At 34.4% G+C, this 23,344-nt stretch overlaps 1 protein-coding gene and 1 long non-coding RNA gene across 3 annotated transcripts in view; one reads left to right on the top strand and one right to left on the bottom strand.

The window, feature by feature from the left end:
• LOC127843169 (uncharacterized) overlaps positions 1–19,648 on the bottom strand; it is a 20,570-nt gene extending 922 nt beyond the window's left edge. The window contains exon 1 of the long non-coding RNA XR_008032112.1: positions 19,558–19,648. This is a non-coding gene — a long non-coding RNA (uncharacterized LOC127843169). The remainder of the gene's footprint in view (positions 1–19,557) is intronic.
• Positions 19,649–22,417: 2,769 nt separating this feature from the next.
• Positions 22,418–23,344, top strand: part of LOC127842789 (neurotrypsin-like) — a 45,878-nt gene continuing 44,951 nt past the window's right edge. For both annotated transcript variants that reach the window (XM_052372502.1, XM_052372500.1), the window contains exon 1: positions 22,418–22,564. In XM_052372502.1, the coding sequence (XP_052228462.1) occupies positions 22,507–22,564 (58 nt within the window). In that variant the 5' untranslated portion in view covers positions 22,418–22,506. The remainder of the gene's footprint in view (positions 22,565–23,344) is intronic.

Here is a 23,344-nt window from a genome sequence, read left to right as displayed (position 1 = left end):
GGACTGTAACTCACTATGCTAGGAACGTTTAACGCTGCCTGTCTGCACTGCAGACGACGAATGCTTAGGAGCGTCTGCTCTACTACTGCAGTGGGTGTATTAACCAGCTTGTAAGTCGACATTGGCCAGTCTAGTGTTTACCATTGAAATCTGTACATATTGGCAGCTTTCAGGGAAAACCTGCTTAATGCATGTCAAATAAGATTAGCCTGTGCATACTGATTAGCCTGTGCAATGCGCACAAGCTAATCAAGGACTAAAACTGCGAACAACTTCAGTACCTTCAGCGCTTTGATTAAGCTCTGTTCGGAACCAGTCATTGTTTGCGGCGAGGTTGGCAGAAAGCAATTGTACGGTAACCGCTGCTGGGAGCCAATGTGACATGTTCACAGATTATCGTATTTTTGAAATATGTTATTGAATGTTCTTATTAGCATATATCTAGTGTTTGGACATGGCTTAAATAATTAAAACAGAAAGAAGAAAGAGTTACCTAAATCTATTGCCTTTCTGGTTATTTGTGTCTTGTTATGAGAAAGCTGGTAATAATGCATGTGCGTAAAGTGTCGTCCCATATTAGCCTGTGCAGTCCGCACAGGCTAATCAGGGACGACACTTTCCGCTTAGACTAGATTTTCGGTAAAAAGGGACTTCCTTTAAACGGCAAATACCATTTAAGCGGAAAGTGTCGTCCCTGATTAGCACAGGCTAATCTGGGACGACACTTTACGCACCTGCATTATGACCAGCTTTCACAGAACAAGACACATTTGAACGAGGAAATTTTGGACGCAAAATCGTTCTCACAAGACTACATAGGCTTAAGGACTACATAGTTGTGTTAAACGCTTTGTTAGTAATACGCGTTTTTCCAACTTATCGATGAAAAGCGCCACAAATGATTTGTTATTTTTCCAGTCTCGATTAATACATGATTCGGGCTCTGCGAAAACAGGGTTAAATGTAAGTGCGCAAAGTGCAGTCCCAGATTAACAGTCCCAGATAAGCATTTGCAGTACGCACAGGCTAATCATTACCAACACTTTCCGCCGAGGTTCGGTTTTTGTTTAGAAGAAACTTCTTTTAAACGAATTTTCATCAGCGGAAAGCGTAGTCCCTTAGTAGCCTGTGCGGACTGCACAGGCTAATCTAAGACAACACTTTACGCACAATAATTGAACCCCGTTCTTCCAGAACGACGTGGCAAAGAGATCGCAGGAAATAACTGCTTTTTATTAATGGAACCGCGTTGTAAACATGTCATTGAATCGATACAATATTACAAGTAATGACGTAATGTTAAAGTACTGACAAGACATTAGCAGATTGGTAAATAGTTATAATTGATAATTATTAGTCATAGGTGCTTCGGTGCAATCGAGAGAAAACTCTATATCAATATCATGTATCTCAATTTCCAACAATGTGTTACTTTTAAAAATAACATAACGATTGCGGCGTGTTGGGACTCTTTAAGACGCAATAATATAGATTTCCTTTTTACTGTATAAGGTGTATGCTAATGCATATGGTTAACTATTTTATCTTTAACACGTTGCACATTTAAAACTTGATATTTTTGTTTCTTCCTTAAAAAAGACAATATAAATATTATTAGACACGCATACTAGACTTTCTATGGAATGGGACAGATGAAGAAAAAAAACGTGGTTACACACAAAGCTAAAGTATTTCAAATCATTTTACAATCACATACTTTATCAACTGTTATTATTTGAATGTAATTGTCATGGTTGGATCAAATGGGTCAATGTTGTGTGTACCTGCCTAAGATACGGCGTCTTCCAAAGTTACGGAGATCCGAAAACACATATTGTTAAACAATTGTGTAGACATACATTTTTGTTTCGTCTCACACAAGTTTAAGCTAACACCATACAAGGCTTTGCGCTGGCATAAAAATATCTCTTTATTACAGCACCAGAATGTCGTAGTTATCGGTACACATCACACGTATAGACAGACGCATTACAACAGTTTTATAAAAAAACAACAACACCAAAATGATAACAATAATTCCTGTACATTTTTAGTAAACCAATGATAATTTTTTGAAAGGAATGTTCAGACAGCCCACCGCATACTGTGCTGAGGTTAAAATGATACCTGAGTGGAGGGGAGACAAACAAAACATCACAAAATGAGAATCCAAGAACGTTTTCTTCCAATTCTCTAAATTTTAGAGCACACGTTCACTCGTTGCACCGTGTTTTTTGCTTGTTTAATGTTCTGAACTCGTTATATCACCCCCGGAAACCCGATATGCTGTGAGAAGTTGGATGTGCTAGGAGAAGTTGCCGATAGATTTCGATGAATTTCGTTCGGTAGGGTAAGTAAATCCAGTTCTATAATTGTTTAAAGGCATTTTTTAATTAAAATATATTTTGGTGTATGCAAAGGAGATATTACCATGTATGTTAGAAAAATCCTGGTTATTAATATTGTCGGTGCAAAACCTTTTTCACTGGCATACCTTTAAAGAAATTTGTTAATAAAGTGCTTAATATGGTACAAATCCCTGCATCGTCGACTTTAAATAGCTATATTTTAATAAATCCTGAATATAAATAACCAGGATTTTTCTAACATACATGGTAATACCTCTTTTGCATACACCAACATATATTTTAATTAAAAATGCCTTTAAACAATTATAGAACTGGATTTACTTACCCTACCGAAATTCATCGAAATCTATCGGCAACTTCTCCTAGCACATCCAACTTCTCACAGCATATCGGGTTTTCGGGGGTGTATATAATCACGATTGCTTCGAAGTCCCAAATGCCGCTGTCGTTGTATCTCTGCTTGTAATAATATTTTTGTAGGTGGTGGTGGAAGTGATTAAGTAGTTGTAGGTGGTGGTAATACTGATGGTGACGGCGGTATAGTTTGTTGTTGTTGTTTGAGATATTGCTGTTATTGTTGCTTCTTTTGATGTTGGTATTGGAATTTCTGTCTTTCGTGTTGGGATTATAATTGGTGATGGTCGTATTGTTGGTGGTTTTAGCGAAATGGTTGCTTTGGTTTCATTATTACTGGTAGTGGAATTATTGTTTTTCGGGGTGGTGAAATTCTTGTTTGTGTTTGTTGTTTTTGGTGGTGGTTGTATTATTGTTGTTGATGATTTTGGTAGTGGTTGTTTGGGGTTGGTTATTGTTGTTTTTGTTGTTGTTGGTGGTGGTGGCATTTTTCATGTCGTTGTTGTTGGTAGGGGTGGTATTGTTGGTGTTGTTGTTTGTGGAGTAGTTATTTTAATTTTGTTTAGTGATGATATTGTTGTTATTATTATTGTTGGTGGTGGTGGCAGTATTATTGTTGTAATAGTTGGTGGTGGTGGCGGTGGGTGCATTGTTGTAAGTTGTATTTGTGGATATGTAGGTCAGGATAATTATCAGGAAAATTCAAACATTCGTTTACAGTTGCCTCAGAAGGAATCTAAAGATTTATCGACCTGCCACCATCAGCAACGCTGAAGGACCAGACAACTTCCTGACGAAGATTTGATCCTACGCACCTTACGGAAACCACATGCAAATTTACCATGCAGGCGCTGAAGTGGAACCCCCGGGAAAACTGAAAATTGACCATTCAAGAAAGACCTCTGGGTCGACACCATCAAGATGTGCAATACATTGAGCCAACAGGAACAAATAACCTAGGACTGGGGACTCAAGAGAACTGTGGTTAACGGCCAATACTCGGTGCCGGGACAGAAAGTAGGTAACTGGGAAATCGAGCGAGATCGGTTTATCTGGTGTTGAATGTACTTCATTTTCTATTTTAAATGAAAAACACTTGACATTCTGTCTTACACCACCCCCATACATGCGACAAATGTTCTCGACCCTGCTAATGTTCACGCACATGTGTCTGTGTTTTACCCTCAACAAATAAAATATACGTCATGTTCAAACTCTTATAACACTATTTTTATGAAGATGCATCCTTAATAAATCATCTCGTTTGATATACTAGTAAACGCTGTCCGCAACTATTTGGAGCGTTCACGGTAAGATAACGCGTATCTTTATTACGTCATCGAGGACATGACGACACGGTGTCACCATTACCTTACATTATAAGGAATAACGTAAACATCCCCGGGACTTTTACGACATCATTACGCGCAAAGTTTGGTAATCCGAAAATATTTGAGGATTACTGATATGTTGTATGGTTTGTGTTCAAGCTGTCTTAGTTATTATATAACACGATAGGCTTTATGTTTTTATTTATGCCAAGCTATAAAATAAATTTATTCTTAAACATTCATCTTTATTGAACATCGATTCGCCGAACACGTCATTGCAGAATAGAAATTAAATCTTCCGATAATCAGTATATTCGTCAACAATTGGAGTCGGAAAACAACATAATAAGCGTTATGCAAAACTAAACTGGTCCGATTGCGCATGAAATGGGTGACATTCTAAATAAGTTAAACAAAGTACCGATGAAAAGGGTTACACGTGTGTAATACTTAATACATACTTGCAAATGATGATTTCCCATAAACAGAGAGGGGTAATCACGTGATTATCAAGATGGCGACGTCCATGCCGATGGCGTTATTTTTCGCCGTTTTATACGCTTTAATACCTTGTATTATTTTTTAAATTCCGCCCACTTTCCAGCCATATTAGCGAGAAAGGTACTGGCGTTTATTTCATAGTAATATTTACTATATATATCTCGACTTTACTCGGTGCGAAATTTCTAAGCGGGATGACCTAATTAGGACTCCACTCAGACAAAATGCGGGGAGTAAAGTCAAGATACAAAGCGAATTTAAATATGAAATAAACGCTTGTCACTTTTTTTTACTGATATGGCTTGAAACTGAGCGTCGTTTAAAAATTAAACAATAGTAATAAAGGGTATAAAACGGCAAAAAATAACTGTCTCGGCGTGGACGTCGCCATCTTGACTATCACGTGATTACCTCCTCTGATAAATGACACACTATTTAAAATTCATGTATTGCAACTGACTGTGATTTGTTGGTAGGCTTTCACAGTTTTGTCTGCCTTTGTAAAATGTATGACAAACATTGTCAAAATCTGTTATTGTCCGTCTGCAAAAATGTCCTTAAATAGAAATGCAGATGAGCGTTATTATTGTAGTCAAAGTTTAGAGTTCAAAGTTCAAAGTTTATTGGCAATCGGCAATAAAAACATGCCTTTAGCCATTTACAAAATAAGTTTGGCAAAGACAATAAGATCGGTAAAGTAATATCATCACACACACAAAATATACATATCAATATTCAGGCATAATATGCATGCATATATAAAATATAATTATGTGACGGAACATTGATATACTTTGGATTAAGGAACAGATAGTTTTGTAAAGGTATTATTTCTATATAACATAGCTTCTTTTAGGTATTTACACACTCTTAATAAAAAAAAGTCGACGACATAGTAGTTTCGAATAGATTTACTGTAGGCCAAGAGATATGTCCGATAAATTTCAATCTTAAGTGTCAATAATTGTCACACCAAAGCAGGAAGTGATACTCAGATTCAGCAACGTTCATATTGCAGCATCGACAAAGTCTCTGATCACGGTCAATACCTTGGAATCTATCCGCTTCAATTTCTAGATGGTGCGACGATAGTCTAAAACGGGCAGATTGTTTCAGTTTGTATTTTTATTAAGCACTTTTCACAGACAAATTTAGATTTGAATAAGAAATACTGCTGTAATTTAGTTTAATTTAGACATTGATTGAATGGTTCCCTTCCATTCTTGAACACAATCATCAAAGTTTATGTTTCAAGCTTTGAAAGTAGTTAATTTTATAATTAAAATTATGACGAATATTGTTAAAATCTAAATGGTCAATCAAGGTATTGATTCTGTTAGCCCAGCAGCCACTGATACCCGTGTTACACAGATCGGAGTATAAGTTATACATAGAAGAATTTCTATTTTTCATGATTTTTAACCAAAAACGTATTACCATTTTTTTACATATCATAGAGAGGGGAAAGCGACCAGATTCACGAAGGACAGCATAGTTTGGAGTCTGCTGTTTGACTCCGAGGAGGTTTTTCAAGAATCGCACATGTAATTTATCAACATCTTTTATGTTGTAGGCGCCCCTGATTTCGGAGCCATGCAGGAGAATTGGAACGACCAAGGCGACAAATAATGACAGTTTGGTTTTAATGTCTAATTGCACTCTATGAAAAATAGATAATAAGCTACAATAGGCTTTAAGAGCCTGGTGATGTAACATTTTAACAGCGTTTTTCATGTTTCCAGTATAGGTAAAAAATGTCCCAAGTAAGTAAAATCATCAACAATTTCGATGCTTTCTCCATTAATACATAAGTTTATTTCAGCATTTACAACTGTTTTACATTTTCAAAAACACATATTTGTGTTATATTGACATTTATTTTCAAGCCCCGTCTTTCTGAATACCGATATATAGCATCAAGTTAAGCTTGTAAACTAATTGTCGTGAACAATACAATGTCATCAGCAAAAAATCAAATACATAGAGAAGTTCCGCATCTTTTCCAGTTAAATCATCCAAATTGATAGCAGAGGCGTATCCAGAAATTTTTCAGAGGGGGGCTCAACTGCCTCCCGTCGTCGATTTTTTTTCAAATGGCACATTGAAATGATACAATTTGCTGCTATCTATTCAGCATTTTGCATGATAAAAGTGCATGTAAAACAAACAAGAACTTGAGTCCAGACAAAAAGTGTGACAGACACACAGACAGACAGAAACAAAGGGGAAATCAAATGTCTCTCAAACCACTAAAGAGGTTGACGGAGGTGCCGAAGAGCTGAAAATCGATCAAGTAATCGAAGATAATAAATGACTTCAAAGTTTTCAATACATTTTATTTTCATGAAATTAAAATGTACACTTTAACACAATCACATTTTTTGGAAAGTACCTGATAGCAGAAACGGACTCATTTTCAGTTGGTTCATTAGTTTTTTTGTTTCTTGTTCCAAATGGATTCAAGTATTGCATGTTGGCGTTGCATTTTGAAAATGATTTAGTGTCATAATAGCCAAGTAATTCTTCATTAAAGAGTCCTTTTTAGTTTCAACAAGAGATGTGTCTGTCAGAAACACAATGCCCCCTACTGCGCCGCTTTGAATTAAAATTATTTTTTTGATCATATCCCTTTAAAAAATATTATGTCCCTTGTGAAAATTATCTCTACCTGCCAAATGATATAAAAAAGAAATTATCTCCCTTTAAGGCTATTTTTTTACCTTTAACCTTGAAGGATGACATTGACCTTGACCTTTCACCACTCAAAATGTGCAGCTTCATGAGATACACATGCACGCAAAATATCAAGATGCTATCTTCAATATTGCAAAAGTTATGGCCAATTTTAAAGTTTTCGGACGGAAGCACAGACTGACAGACAGACGGACTGACAGTTCAACTGCTATATGCCACCCTACCGGGGGCATACAACTATGGATGAACATCAAAGCAGTTAGCCCAATTTGTTAAACAAATAATTAATTGCCATTCATTAGGTGTGCTGTTGAATTTCACTGGCAATAACTTGTTACCCAAAAGGATTATCACTCTCAAGAGTTCATACCAATTAAATTCATCAAAGAAACTTGCCGAAACATTAATTATGATTTGCCATTGCATTCGTTTAAACTCTTTAATTGCTACAAATTGAAATATTGTTTTTCACAAGTCCAATGCGGCAGCCATTTGTAAACATTTACCTATTTAAATTCATCAAAGAAACTTGTCGAAAAATTAATGATGTTTGTCCATTGCGTTCGTCTAAACTCTTTAATTGCTACAAATTGAAATATTGATTTTCACAAGTCCCATGCGGCAGCCATTTGTAAACATTTACATACAGCTAAAAGTATCGCAAAATTTAATGAGTTGAATGTATCTCCTTCAGCCAATCAAATAGCGCAGTTTATCACTAACAGTCAATGAAGCGTGCAGTTTAGCTGGCGAAGTTTAGATCGTCTGTACACATGCCTGGGGGCTAATCACACAAATCGACGGTTGTTTATGGCTTAATTAGGGGCATATGACAGGAAATACACAAGTGGATTGAAACTGTAAGGGGCTCATTTTTTATAAATCGTATCTAGCCAGCCAGCTGGGGGTGGGGGGTCTAGCCCCCTAGCCCCCCCACCTAAATACGCCTCTGGATAGTTTTAAAAACGTCATTAATAAATAAGATAAATGATATCGGCGAGAGTGGCTCCCCTTGTTTTAAGCCCATTGTAACTATAAAAAATTTGAGGAAGAAATATTAGCATTAGTTGCCTTTGAAAAAGTTAGGCAGCTTGAGACACGACTGTTGTTTTTATTTATACATTTTATCATATTAGTCATTTTGCAACTGATAACAGCTTTTACAAGTTTTACCCATAATGCATCATGGTTAACGGTATCGAATGCACGTTGATAATCAATGAACGTACACCAAAGTTTTTCATTTGAGTTAAGTACCTTTTGAATAATTGCATGTAAAAGAAAGATTGCATCAGACGTCGAATGGTTATTTCTAAAACCAAATTGGCAACTTTTAAAAACGTTTTCATTCTCACACCATTTGTTAATGCGATTTCGTAATACAAAAGAAAAAAATCTTTGCCGTAATATTTAAGCGAGACTATACGATTTTTATATGTGTTAAATTGTTATTATATTGATAAAAAATATCTTACAATAACACAAAATAGGCAAGAAAAATTATACACTGAAGACCAATTTCATAAAATGCAGCAAAGACAAGTTAGCGTCCCGAGCCGATTGTGACGAAGATATTTCGTAGATATTTTCCTACAATAACCGAAGCATTCGTCTATTTAGTTAGTGTTCGTGTGTCGTATGAATAGATATCGTTGCATGAATTTAAAATGAACCGTTAAACTAAATTAAGATTCACATCGTACATGCATGATATACATGCTGGCGAATTCGACTGTTCAGACATTTTCGATTTCAGATATAAATATCTGGCTTATTTCGCATTTTCGATACATGTTCTTCTGAACTTTTATTTTAATTTATATTGAAATATATGTATAATAAGTTTTTTTTTACACATTTTAAATAAATTCATGAATATGCGATTATTTTTGAGTTTTAAAGCGCAAAAAAGACGGATTTCTACCTTGTAACCACCAGATATATTCTAATTGGCATAGATGAACTATGTTTCTTATTTATACTTAAATTTACTATGCCAAATAAGGAGTGTGGCTTTATATTGAAATTGTATATACATGGCAATTAATTTCCTTGTATAAGACGTTAAATAAATGACGTAACTATGTATATATATATATATATATATATATATATATATATATATATATATATATATATATATATATATATATATATATATATATATATATATATTAGTATATTATGTTCCCCTATATACCTTAATTCGTGGTGTTTATATCGGATAAAAAAGGGTATGGTGATACATGTTTTTAAAGTGGGAACCAATATCCTATTTCTAAATCAGGGATACCGTAGCAGGCCATACGTGTGTGTGTGTGTGTGTGTGTGTGTGTGTGTGTGTGTTTGTGTGTGCGTGCGTGCGTGTGTGTGTGTGTGTGTGTGTGTATATATATATATATATATATATATATATATATATATATATATATATATATATATATATATATATATATATATATATATATATATATATATAAATATACAAAACAAATATATATTCAAAACAAAGACGATTTCCTCCATGTAGTACGTATGTCGTGTATGTCGTTTTCGGAGGGCGAGCAGGAGAACAGGCAAGAGCATGCACTGCACCAACGAAACCCGTCTTTGTCAACATGTAATACTCATTTCACATATTGATGTTGAAATACAGTCTCTTCAAAAGTAGTATTATAACACATAAATGTAAATTCACCTAAACAATATTTGAAATTTTATTACAATTATGTTATGTGTAGGCGCCTTAGCTTATTTGTGTTTATTGCGTGTTAAAGATTCCTCGGATAGTATTCAGATGGCGGACATATGGACCAATTTTGTTTTAAAATAACTGTTTCTTCGGACACTCGTCATTTGATAAATGCTTTTTGAAAATGTCAATAACATCCGTCTATTACCCAATCATTGCACCTACGAGATTCAGTTGTTATTTTATAAATTTCTTTACGATTTTTGTAATGTAACTAGTTTTGGTGTGCACAATATATATGTCCCACAGTTTGCCAAGTTGTGCTTTTGAAGCTTCTAATGTCGTGATTAGCTGTCGGCAGGTAGACTTGTAGGATAAGAATCGAAGTAGAGCCGCAGCATATGCGTGTGGCTGCAATTCTGTAAATGAATATGTTAACGAATTCAACCAGGTTGTCAAAGTCGTCGTCCCACATGCTTGCGACGCCACCTTTCTCGATGTACCGACCAATGCCGTAGGCTGGGTTTGAGCATGTGATCGTACTAGCAAGGTAGTTTGTGTCAATGCTGTTAAAAATGTAAGAGTTGTTCTCAAGGAGCCAATGTTCTGAAAGGCCACATATATATGTTGTTTGGTGTTCAATTATTACGGGATGGCTGTCATTATGCCAGTAGCGTTATATGAAAGTAGACATAAGTCCATAATATTAAATGTAAGGTCTGCTGCGGTTTGTTTCGTGTCGAAGCGACACAGATATTCATTGAGCTGAATCCATGGTCGGAATGCTATTCCTTCAGGTCAAGTGATGGCATTGTCGATGTCCTCATCCTGCTCGGTGTCCACTGAAATTTGGGCAATTTTGCAGCCTTCGCGAGATTTTAAAAGGAATTTCACAGATCTATATGTTATTCGCAAGTCATTCGTGAAAAGGTTGTTTAGGCCTTCTAGATCGCTGTCTGCTGATGCCTTTTATAACGTAGGACTTGTGATGCTTTCTATCAACTGTGCTGAAGCGCCCGCGACGCCGGTTTTGTTGCTGGAAGCCATCCAGTTGCGTGGCATCGTTGAGATCATGGTGTGAGGTGTCCTGTTAGTTTTGTGCGTCGGGCTGCTCGATTACGCTCTGGTTGCGAACTGGACTGCTAGTTACAAGCAGTGGCTCTGATGGAGGTATTGTGTCAATGAGTATTTCGCGTGAGTGGCGCGCTCTTGTGCCGTTGTGTTGTTCCATTGAGCAGGGATGCGTAGCTCTGGGAGCTTGTTTCGGACGCACAGTATGCTGGTTTTCGGTAAAGCGTGTCATGGACTTTGTCTGGATGCTTAACTCTGCTGGAATAGCTTCTCGTATACTTGATATGAAAGTGCGGATAAGCCTCACCGGTTTCTCACTGGTTTCTCACGACAATTATTGAGGTTTATGTTGTTGAGCACGCACACGTTGGTCTTATGCATGTAATCCTTAGAATATCTTGGATGATGCTAAACATTATATCAAGCTTTGAGCGAATTGTCGATGTAAACTCTTTTAGCACCGATTCTAATCTTTCGCCGTAAGAGGCAATTTATTTTATGTTCACATTGTTTGAGACGTGTATGAACATATTTCATTGCTGCTTCGTGTTCCGACTTACTTATTATGTCGCCAGTGGAGCGCCTAATGTCGTCTTGAAGCCTTGGCGTCAAATCGTTGAACATAATTTTACTACTGTTTTAATTGAGGTTTCAGCATCTTTTAACTGTTCGATTAACTAAGAGTTGTCGCGTACCGTTGTTTGTTAAGTCGAGATAGTATCCGAAAGAGTGTTCCGTGAATTTTCAAGTGTCATTAGTGTTCGCGATTAGCCTAGGATACCATTTGACAAAACTAAGTTTTCACTTTTTGTATTGCTCACATCGAGATCATTGCTAATGATGTTTGAGAAGAATTTTAATTCGGACATCACTATGTGAAGATCATTATGTAATGTATCCATTATCTTTTTTTTTTTCACTTTGCATATATTGCTTCTCAGTAAAGTAACTCTGCTTTAAGAAACGCAAGAGTCTCTTTTGGGTCGATCATGTTCCGATCTGGAGTCTTATTCCGAGCTGATATTGGTTGAGAATAGGCTGCCAATGCTTGTTGGGAACGGTAAAGATCGTCGACGTTAGTAACATTTCCATCTAGGAATTGCTGAAGTAGGTAGCAGTCTTCGGCGTATTTTTTCGAACGGTTAGCTCCACTGCCTTTCTTCCTGTCGGGCAGTTTTTAAATAGACGCGCACACCTAGATAACTCTTGGCGGTATTGTGGCAGTGCTCATTTATATATATGCATTTTCATCAAACCAAAGAGTTCATTGTTAAGGATGACGTCATTAACACGAAAGGATGATTCGAGGACCTGCGATATGAGTGATTGCAAACTTTCTTCAACGTTTTTAAAAAAAGCAAAGATATAACTTACTGATCAGTTGTGCTAAAATAAATTATATGATTGGATGAAATGACGAATGACAACAATACACTTTACATAATACAGTTTAAAAATTCAGCGACGAGAAGAATTTCCTTGCAAGTGAAATCAAATTAATCAGAGTTTTTAAAATGTCACCTATGTATTTTCAAAACATCTTACCGCGTGGAAAGCTTGTCATATTTCTACCAGTATGTTGTTCTCTCACAAGTTTTGATCTTCTTTATATCATTTATCGTTTTCATGAACACATTTTCTTTCAATTTTTTCATCAAAGTTCCATAAAAATTCTTAACAATAAAAACACGCATACATGTTATTTTATATCCGATCATAAAAGTTCATTCGATAGTTAGATCACATTATTATAAATTAATCTCACATAATGGTAAATGTCTTTAAAGTATTGAAAAAATCATCCTTTGATTCATTACACCTAAATCGAGACTGATGTCAAAACGACACTCCCTCAATAAAATAGCTACACTTCTGTGAAAATCATGACCAATATGAGAAAAATATACGCACTTATAATGATAACTTCTTTATGAGAAGAACCTCCAAATTGAATTAAAATTGAACTTAACCTCGCTTAGGCGATAATAATACTTTTAAAGTTATACAAAGTTTGAAAAATGTAAAACACCACATACGACGATAATGAAAACTGCGAGGAAAATCAGGAATTTCATTAAAATAGGACGCACAATAGATATATTGCTAAAGAGCATTTCAATAATTAAAAATGTATATTTGAACTATAACATTAGTACCAGTAATGCTTAAGTTAATAACAACCGAAATCATCAAACTCATTAATTTGTTCATGGAAAATTGTGACGAGAGTTCGGTATCTGTATAAATGTCTCAATTTACCTTGATTTTTATTTCAATAACCCATCCAGCATTTAAACTTGACATTTTCTTGAAATCGTTTTTTATAGATCATTTATATGTAACGCCAAGCATTTGGTTTTGTTGAATTATATTTTGATAGGTAAAACAAATATTGAAATCAGTGTGATGCAAAAACAGAAGATTGTTTTTATACATGCGAACGAAAGGTGATCAAAATAAATTCACGCTTAATTCTAGATTTGATTTTATTGACAAAAATGAAAAAAAGCTATTTGTGTCGTATTTTATTTAGCCAGGGCGTGCACAAAAGTAATTGGGACTAATTCAACTTTAAAAACGCAATCACCTCTCAGGATAATAGAGATGCAAACTATGATTTGTAAGTGTTGCTGTTTCGTTAAATGATTAGTTTTTGCAAGCAATAGCAGTATTCGTTTAAGTTGAAGTAGTCATATTGGAAGAAGTTGTAGACTTCCTAGAAAAAGAAGAATCCGTTCGCTATGAATTAAAAATAAATTTAATATAAATATAATATGTTTATTCCTTTAACATTATGACGGGGCGTACGTATATATTTAATTTGCACACAGAAGTTCCATTGATGGATATATCATTGTGTTAGCTAACCTTTTTTTAATAAAAAAAACTGATTCATTTACATAATTAAGTCGCCGGGAAATAAAAATCAAAGTACTGACAGTACTGGTGTGACGATGCTTTTGAAGAGGATGGATATAAAACATCAATTTAAGTCTATCTATATCACCATAATTGTGTATGTTGATACGAACATTTGGGTACGATAAAAAATTTGGGTACGAAAATTTTGGGTATGAAAAAAAAAATTTGGTACGAAAACAATTTGCGTACGAAACATTTTTGGTACGAAAAAAAGTTTAGGGGTACGGGGAAGTAGTACCCGTGATTAACTTGACCCATTGAGCGAAACTGGGAGGCGGGTCACATTCTTGTTCATTAAGTATGGCAATACCTTCATGATGATTCTCGAAAGTAGGTATGAGCACATAGCCGGACCATGTGAGCTAAATCGTATGAGCACTTGACTATCCGAGTTCGCCCACGAACATATGGATAAGTTAACTAATAGTGAAATGACCTTATTCATGTATATGCTGAAATCTAACAATCGAACGAAATATCAAACATGGTATGTACACTTAGGTGGTTGTGTAATTTCTGTTAGAATATCGTATTCAATATGTAAATTTTAAATGATTGTGCCCGCACTTGAGTTTGTTGCCTTGTTTGAGTCTATACGCGCCTAGGCTGCACCCAGTCTGTGTATTTGTGTTTTTCCAAGGTACTGAGTTACCTCCGCGCTGAGGCTGCATAATGTTGGGACCCGGAGTGTGTCCAGCATTCCTACCTAATAAGATTAGATTGACGACAGTTGGGACGAATTTTGAATGATAGCTGCAATTTCCAGCTATTTGTTTTGTACTGAAATACTTTTAAATTTTTTATATGGTCAAATGCTGCGGGGGGGGGGGATGAGATTATCCGGAAAAAAACACCTGCTCGGAATGGTGACCACAAAACAGACAAAATATAACATTGCGCCGGGAGCGGGAATCGAACCGGTGTCGTAAAGGTGAAAAAGCGACTGTCCTTACCACTGCGCTAGCGGGACGAAGTTACGCAAAGAAATGTTGTTATATCTATATATCATAGCAGTGCAGCGTTTACAATTTGCAGGTTCGAAATTGTTCGCATTCTTTAGTTTTGTGATCACCTAAAAAGTTAATATTGAATGTTTTATTCGCAATTTATTTACTTAATCGAGAACAAATATCAAACAAAATAGAGAAAATATATAGTTGTTTCATTGGTCAATAAAAATAAAATGGATGTAAAATTACTAATTTTAAATTAACGTTCTGATACACTTATTGAATCTGTTTCCCCAGGATATGCTGTTCTATTAATATTTACCTTTATCAACACGAACGACAACTCTGCTAGGAGAATGTTATCAATGAAAATCAACGAGCAATCTCCTACGCAGTGGCGAATGCCAAGGGAAGTAACTGAAAAATCGAGTTATATCAATCGGACTGGCTCGGTCTTTTACATAGGTTCCCATTGTGAAGATTTTTTTTACTGGTTATCAAACCTTAGACGACGCTGTTCCAGCATCGTCAAAAATGCATTGAGTCTGGGATAGGAGGCCGGGACCACTCGCTATTACGAGTGCGCTATCGAGTGAACAACCAGCGCCGTTAACATAGCTAATCATCAATCCCCATAACGGGTTAAAATAGTATTGCATTATCTGTGCGGGAAATACTGCGTATATTGTGAGAAGAAATATTTAAACTTGGCAATAGAGGTATATGTTCGGGAATAAAAAATACAATTATTGTATCATTTAATGACGTCCATGTACACAATTATGCCATGTACCTGTATAAACACAAATTTAATTATATTTAAAAAGGAAACTATTTTTAATACGTTAATACAGTTGGGCTTTGTTGTTAATCCGGACAATACTTTGAATTACAACGCAGATGTGCTCAATCAGATTTCAATAATATTTGTTGTGAATGTGTTGTTGAGTTTGTGCACCAACTTTGCGGGCTTTAAATCTTGCATTTTACATAACAACAACATTAAATATCCTGAAATATTTTCAAAACCATACAGGTGTGCATTTAAAGTTTTATTTAATAAACATTCAATATACCTTTAAACTTCAATTGTGTAATATTTCTTCATTTTTTCGTACATTAATAACATTTAAATGCATTAAATGGCCTTTACCATAAAATAAATATGCTTACGTGCATTTAAAGTTTTAATCAATTTTACTTTTAAGTAAATTAATGCATTTTATACTATAAAAATGCAGGAAGGGAACACATTGTAAACGATGAATCTTCGGTGCATTAAATGCACATTTAATACGGTTCCGACACCGTTGCGTTTTAGGCAAATTTGGAGCGCATTAAACTTAATCTTCAGAAGTAGGAACTTCCCTTATCTTATGTTAAGAAAATAGTTGCGGACATATTGTCCTGTAAAATGCGAGCTTTAATACATGTTTTAGAGCTCTGCCCATGAAATGTTTAAGAATTATTTTAAGGTTAAGTTTTAATTATCGCGGTTATACCAACAGTTTGGAGTTCTTATGCGCATGAATAGCACCTCGATGGTAATAACCTCACTCATACATTTTATGTTTGGGATGTTTTTTTTTTATCGCGCGTTTGAGCATCTGCATCTTCAATTAATATGAATTTCCGGAACAACTGCCACAGCATTAAGCTGTTGTTACAATTTCATAACCCACGGTTGCATGTCTTATTGTGTAACAAAGCCACATTTTGTCTTGAAATTATACATATATATATATATATATATATATATATATATATATATATATATATATATATATATATATATATAGCGTTAAGCTGGCGGTTGACATTTGGTAGGTCTGACTTGAATGAACGGCATTACTCTGACATTATGTATTTTGGTGATCAACCCAGGAAACCGAACCCTTAAAATGTAAGGCTTTGATAACTTATCCCCCACAGATATGACTTTAACCATTTTATAACCAGTCACATATCTTATAGATGTAATTCCACCATTAAATCACAAAAAAATGCAATAACTCAATAGTTTTAGTAAACACTTTTATCTTTCAAGAACTGTGGAAACACTCAACAAACCAGAACAATATTGAAATCACGCAACAAATAAACACAAGATATTTGAAATATTTGCACAAACTGACTTAAAGAGGAAAGTTATCAATTTTGCTGTTTACATAGTCAACTTCAAACGTGTCCCCTTAAGTAGAATTGTCATACTAGAGATTATGGATATTACATTATTCAGTACTTAAGAGATGTTGTAGGACTTAATGCAGACGTAACCTACATTTCAAAGATATTGGCAATTTTCAAAACCTATCCGTGTTTAAAGTAGGCAAGTTAAACACAGTTAATTTGATTCGTAGGTAACAGTGAATAAAGTATTTTTATTATTTGTATAAAGGTCATCAATTTTCAAAGCTCATCATTTACTGTTAAATGTTCCAGGCCCACTTGCGTAACCCAGTTCTAACTCAAAAAGTAACTTGTTCTGACCTAAAAATGTGACTTAATATAATATTTTTAATTTTCGGAAATTGTACAAAAAATATAACAGCAAATCACGACTAGAAGAGTGTCTACATGTTTTTTCCCTTATTTTGTACAGTATAATTAACACAATAATGCTAACAGACTTGTGTTAATCTGTCAATGCACTCTATTTTAGATCACTATAATGCTACAAATGATACATAAACGTTAATATTTGTATAGCCCAACATTGCGCATATCAAAGATAGTAACTTATAAACAACAACAAAAAGACTCAGAATGTGAGTCAACTGTAAACTGTAGTAGTAGTAGCAGCAGCAGCAGCAGCAGTAGCAGCAGCAGCAGCAGTAGCAGTAGTAGTAGTAGTAGTAGTAGTAGAAGTAGTAGTAGTAGTAGATCGAGGAAATCTGAGGAAAAATGTCAGGACTGAAGTGTGCAAGGGACAGCATGACCAAACTTAAGGTAAGACCGCTCGTTACTTTTGTCTGAAATGACTTTTGTTCCTAGTCATCTTACAAAACAATACATCCAGAAGGCCCAATACATTGCCATGCGGACTATTGTGTTACAAAGGATTTATCGAATCACAAATATGTGGGCTTTTAAAAAATACACCATCATAATATTTTCTTATTGCAAGTCTGTTGATACCGTAAGTTCTCTAAGTGTTTGGACACTTAAATTATTTTTTGATCGCGACCGAAAATTTAGATACGATAAATATTTAAAAAAATTAAAGGCGCCGAAAATTTAGAGACATGTATGTTATGTGTGTTTGTCCATTAATACATAGAAATTAACACAATACATCAGTGTGAAATATTATTGTATTGTATTGTACTCGTCTGTCTCTCTTTTGAAATAAATACAACTTGACATCTTTGCAATCATAAACCTAAAATTATACATAAAAATATAAACATTAAACATATTGCTTTCTTTATACGATATCATTTGAAACGCTGTTGGAAAAACCATTGTTTATTACCGGTTAACCAATAACGTTAATGTGGTCCGTTGCCCTGAGGCATTCATCTTGCTTGTTTTATGACTTTAATCCGGTTGTAAAAACACGATGATCGAAGAGGCATCAGATAAGTGAAAACACGACCAAAATCTGATAAAATAGTGCTGTGAAATTGACTGTCCTAACATTAAGAGTCTTTAATTATGGATACAATCCTTTTATTTACGAAAATTTAGAGGCACGAAATTAATTATTCTTTGCTTAAAAAGGGGGTAACCGAAAACTACGGTAATGTATTTTGGTGGTATTTTGATGGATTCGGTAGATGCCGGTACTTCCAGTGACCCATGAAATCATTTAAAAATATTCATTTTTATTTCTTCGAAAACCTGTAAACCTTAGATAGATTCATATGTCTGAACTAATGAATGTCCTAATCATCGTACAGTTCCTCAAATACCACAAATTCCACTAACAATATTGTACATGTATGTTTTATGTCGCTTTGTAAACTAACTCTCCACTACACAAACAGCATGTTTCTATTGTCTTATCACTTGAGCGCGGGAAATAATTCCACTCACAAGAGAGTTGCATTGTAAATGTCGTTAGCTTAATAGTAGTTAGAAACTCAATTTTGTATGTACCTTGATCTTACACCTAGTTTAAAAGGAACGCTATCAAGCCTAATACATTTATATTATGCAAACAAATTTTATAGGTGAAGATTTGAGTAACTAAATCCTGAATATCTATTCATTTGTAAAATGTGTCTTGGTTTGTTCTTGAATATCTTGTCGACCTATATTGCTAGCTGGAAGTTAATACAATTTATCAAGACATTGAGGTGTATGCAAATAAGTCTATGTTAGTGACTCTAAGTATCCAATATATCCAATATTAATTATTCTATTGATAATTGCTCCATAAACATAATGAATAAATAACAAAACAACACAATTACAGTCTAAATTAAGAATAAATATAGCATGTTCAATTAGTAAAAAAAATGTTATCAGTAATATAAGCATAGAATGTTATTCCTCCAATACTCAATATCCTTAAACAATATTGCTCAAAACTCTAGTTTACTATATAACATCTGGCATTTTTACCTATGACATTTTTACCTATGGTATTTTTAACTCTGGCATTTTTACCGCACACCTGGTAAAATATCCGGGCTTAGCAAAGAAAATAATTTGAAATTTGAACTTACAGGTTACGCAAGTATGTGTTGCCTCCGATGCGTTAAATGCAAGACGCTGAATGGTGAATCGCGTATCAATCATATCGAACAATATATCAAACACGATGCATAAAAACATGTAAACTGACAGATATTAACCCACTAAACACAATACCCCAAGATTTTATCCCGTATACAAATTAGCTTCTTGTTGAATGTTGTTGGCAAGCACTAACTGGGGAGTCAGAAATTACAATCGAATAATTGTCATCGACATACTTATTAAGTTTAACGACACATCTATAATACTGTTTCGACCCATTTACGGAAAATATGCGCCTAGCTTTTTCAGTTAATTTGATTGCTCCTGTCCGATGTAAAATATTGAAAATATAAATTTTATGCAAAAGGTTTAAACGACTTAATGTTACAAACAATCCATTACGTCCTTTTTTATTATTTTTGGACCGTTAGCACACAGGCCGTTATGGTCTGGACCGCCAAATTTCAACATGGGCTATTTCGATGCCGGATTTTAAAATGGCGTAGGTTGGCCGGTTTGGTATGCACTGATGGTTTTGATTTAGACTTTACTTACCGCAAATACATAAAGGTTATTATATAACAGAGATACTTGTTATAATCAGCGTTCTAACATAAAAATGTAAACAAAAATAGTGTTAAAACATCGAAGTGTTTTTTTTTTATGTTGCATGCATAGGATAATGTCTGAAGGCTGCCATTCAGGAAACATTATTTCATTCAGGATTTTTTTCCCAAAAGAGCTTCTGAGTGGGAAAGGGTTAATATTATTGTTATTGAAAAAACATTGACTCAAACTTATTTCAAGCAAAGAAATATAGTGGCAACAACTTCTTTTTAAACCCAGTGAAACCTCTTTGCAGTGTTAAAAAGGGTCAAATAATGAAATATTTTCGGTTTAAATAATGAATGTATTGATTATTTTGTATATAAACACATACATTGGTCACAAACACATCAGGATTTCAATAATAACCGCAAAAGATATGCTCGACCAGGTACCGCAATCCCCTATATTACTACATTGCAAAAATGTTTCTTTCTGATCCTTATGACACTGATAAAAGGTTCATTTATGCAACTAAATATCATACAACAATAGTATGGTTATGTTCAGGAACAAAATGGCATCCACTAGGTTAACAACACTCAACATCATTACAATTTGGTAAACTTTTAGGTAATTCATGTACAGAGATTTCGTTCCAATATGAGTGCTCGGGCATTTTTTCAGGTTAAAGTTTGAACTAGCATGGCAAACTACGCGAATGAAGGAAAGGATACCTGTTCGCCATTCTCAAAAAAGTGGTCCACCTTTTGTGAAACACATTAAACTGTTTAACATTCAAAATATGTTTTATACAACCAAGGCTTATTTTGCCAATTGTTTAAGTTTTGAATTTTATGTCCTAATATTTGCATTTATATTGCAGTTCAGACTTCCTGTTCTGCAAGTTCAGTTGACAATATGCCAAGTAGGGACGAGTCCATAAATGGTACATGTATGTTGTTGACTAACCCTGTGTGCTTTTGACGGACTATTTTCTTCCATAGTTTTTGCTAAGATAGGTAATTGACTAAGTTTGTGTGTTGATAATACTATTCCTAACTTTTTAAAATGACAAATGATTGTTTTGTCGAAAGCTTTGCCACTCTTGACAACTTCCTAACAACAAACCTTTAAGTGAAAGATAAACTGGTTTAACTGGAGTATTGAAGGGTAATCACATGTAGGATTCTTTATAATTAAGGCTAATTTTTCAAATTTGACATGAAGATTATTTATGTGCAAGATGTGTATACATTCAAAGAAACTAATATTAATGTCTTTACGTAACATAATATCCTATAATTGCTTCTATTGTCAAGAGAGTCTGCTGTTGATAAGAACAAGTGTTGTAGAAGAAAGCTTAGTTTCTTGTGTTGTAGATCTAACACAAACGCTATCATCAGTATCTGGTCCGCCGCAGTTTCTGTAAAGTAGTAAAAACGCTGAAAAAGGTCATAAAATAAGGTGTCCTTTACGTTGTTAATCAGAAGTGTATCGCCCAATTACTTTTAAAGCGCCGTCTTGACCATGTCCGCCAACATTTTGAAACGCGAATGTACGTTTTCACATATGTGAATGGCTGAAGAACGTCTGGGAGTTCCTAAACAGTGGGCCAGTCATAGACTTTCATCAGATGTCCCGTGTCACTGCTATGCATGATATTAAACATTATTCGTTTAATAATCTGCATTTGTATAATTATTTTATTATAATTAATTGTATTATTATTAATATGAACCATACTTATAAAAGTCTTCTTCATCCTATTATTATTATTATTGTTATTATTATTTTTATATTATAATTGTTTTTTTTAATTATTATTCTTGGTCAGATACATTCTCAAGTAGAATAAAAGACACAGATTTCCGATGCGAACTGATCCATTAGTAAATTAAAAATTTTGAGGTATGTTTCGAACATCCTTTTTCAGGAATGTGTTGATTAAATAATGAAACAGTTAGCTAGCTTCAGAAACAAAAACTTTATCACTTTGTTGAATAAATTCAATATTGCATATGTAGTAGTACAAATTCGTTTGATCAATATTTCGGCAAGTAAGGTTAAGGCATTGAAGAGATTTATTTTAATCCTGACATCGTGGGGATCTTTCTTGCTGATAGCTTCTTTAACCATTCTCATGAGGACAGTAATTAAATCGGGAACAGAGTAATTGATCTTAATTGTCGAATTCAACGAAACAGAGCACTACGTAGTAAGCACAGATACAGCGGATATTATTATTTGCCACTGGTATATTCACTTCCCGATTACACCATTATTTAAACTTTCTGTTATGTCGGCTTTTTCGGCATATATTAAAAAAACACCATTAAGAACAGTTCATAATGTGATGTTTGCGGACGTCTCGATTGAAAACGCTGAAGATGTCGTTGACACTATTTGGAGTTATTAGTATCATATTAATGAAACATATTGCTGATGGTAAGCATGTTACTTTCTTTAAAAAAATATACGCAGGACATTTACACAAATGTTTTATCTGCCGTAGACGCGTTTTGAATCATCATATAGCATTCAGTTATTTGCGAATACAAATGTGTACATTTCTACTCGACTAAGCTTTTGGTTTTCTCTAAAAAAGTTGAAAAAAGAGAACTTGACTTTTGAAATGATAATCGCTTACTTTATAAAGACAAAAAAACAACACTTACCGATGCAAAACTAAACGTGTTCAAATCTGATACTAATCCATACCCAAATCACGATCCAGTAAAAAAGTTTGCATTTAAATTTCGAAAATATCGCAAAATCATGCTAGTATCGAAATAACGTTTGCCTTATTGTACATCCGTCAGTGAACCACTCTATTTTTCTGATGATCGGCTATTCAAAAGATCCTACTAAGAGCATTGTGATTTAATTCCTTAAGATTTCTAAATAATTGTTTAATTGAACACATTTTACTAGGAGTGGTAATAATATAAATAAATGTATTTTTATTTTTGCTTGCTGTATTGATCTTATTCAAAATATAAAATATGGTGTTTGTTGCTCAGCACATAGAGCATGTGAATAATTTTAGATCGTCTCTAGATACAACAATTTTTCTCCTTTAACATCTCAAAAACAGAAAATGAAAACAAATTCGCAAAATATCACTTTTCTTTGTTCAATAAGCTGCAGTAAGGAATTAAGATATAAACCGTATGATTAATGCAACCATGATGTTATTCCTCTGCATCCATACTCTTGAAGCAAACT

Source organism: Dreissena polymorpha, chromosome 8, assembly GCF_020536995.1.
Source record: "Dreissena polymorpha isolate Duluth1 chromosome 8, UMN_Dpol_1.0, whole genome shotgun sequence".
Lineage (NCBI taxonomy): Eukaryota > Metazoa > Mollusca > Bivalvia > Myida > Dreissenidae > Dreissena > Dreissena polymorpha.
This window is presented reverse-complemented; position numbering and strand designations above follow the sequence as displayed.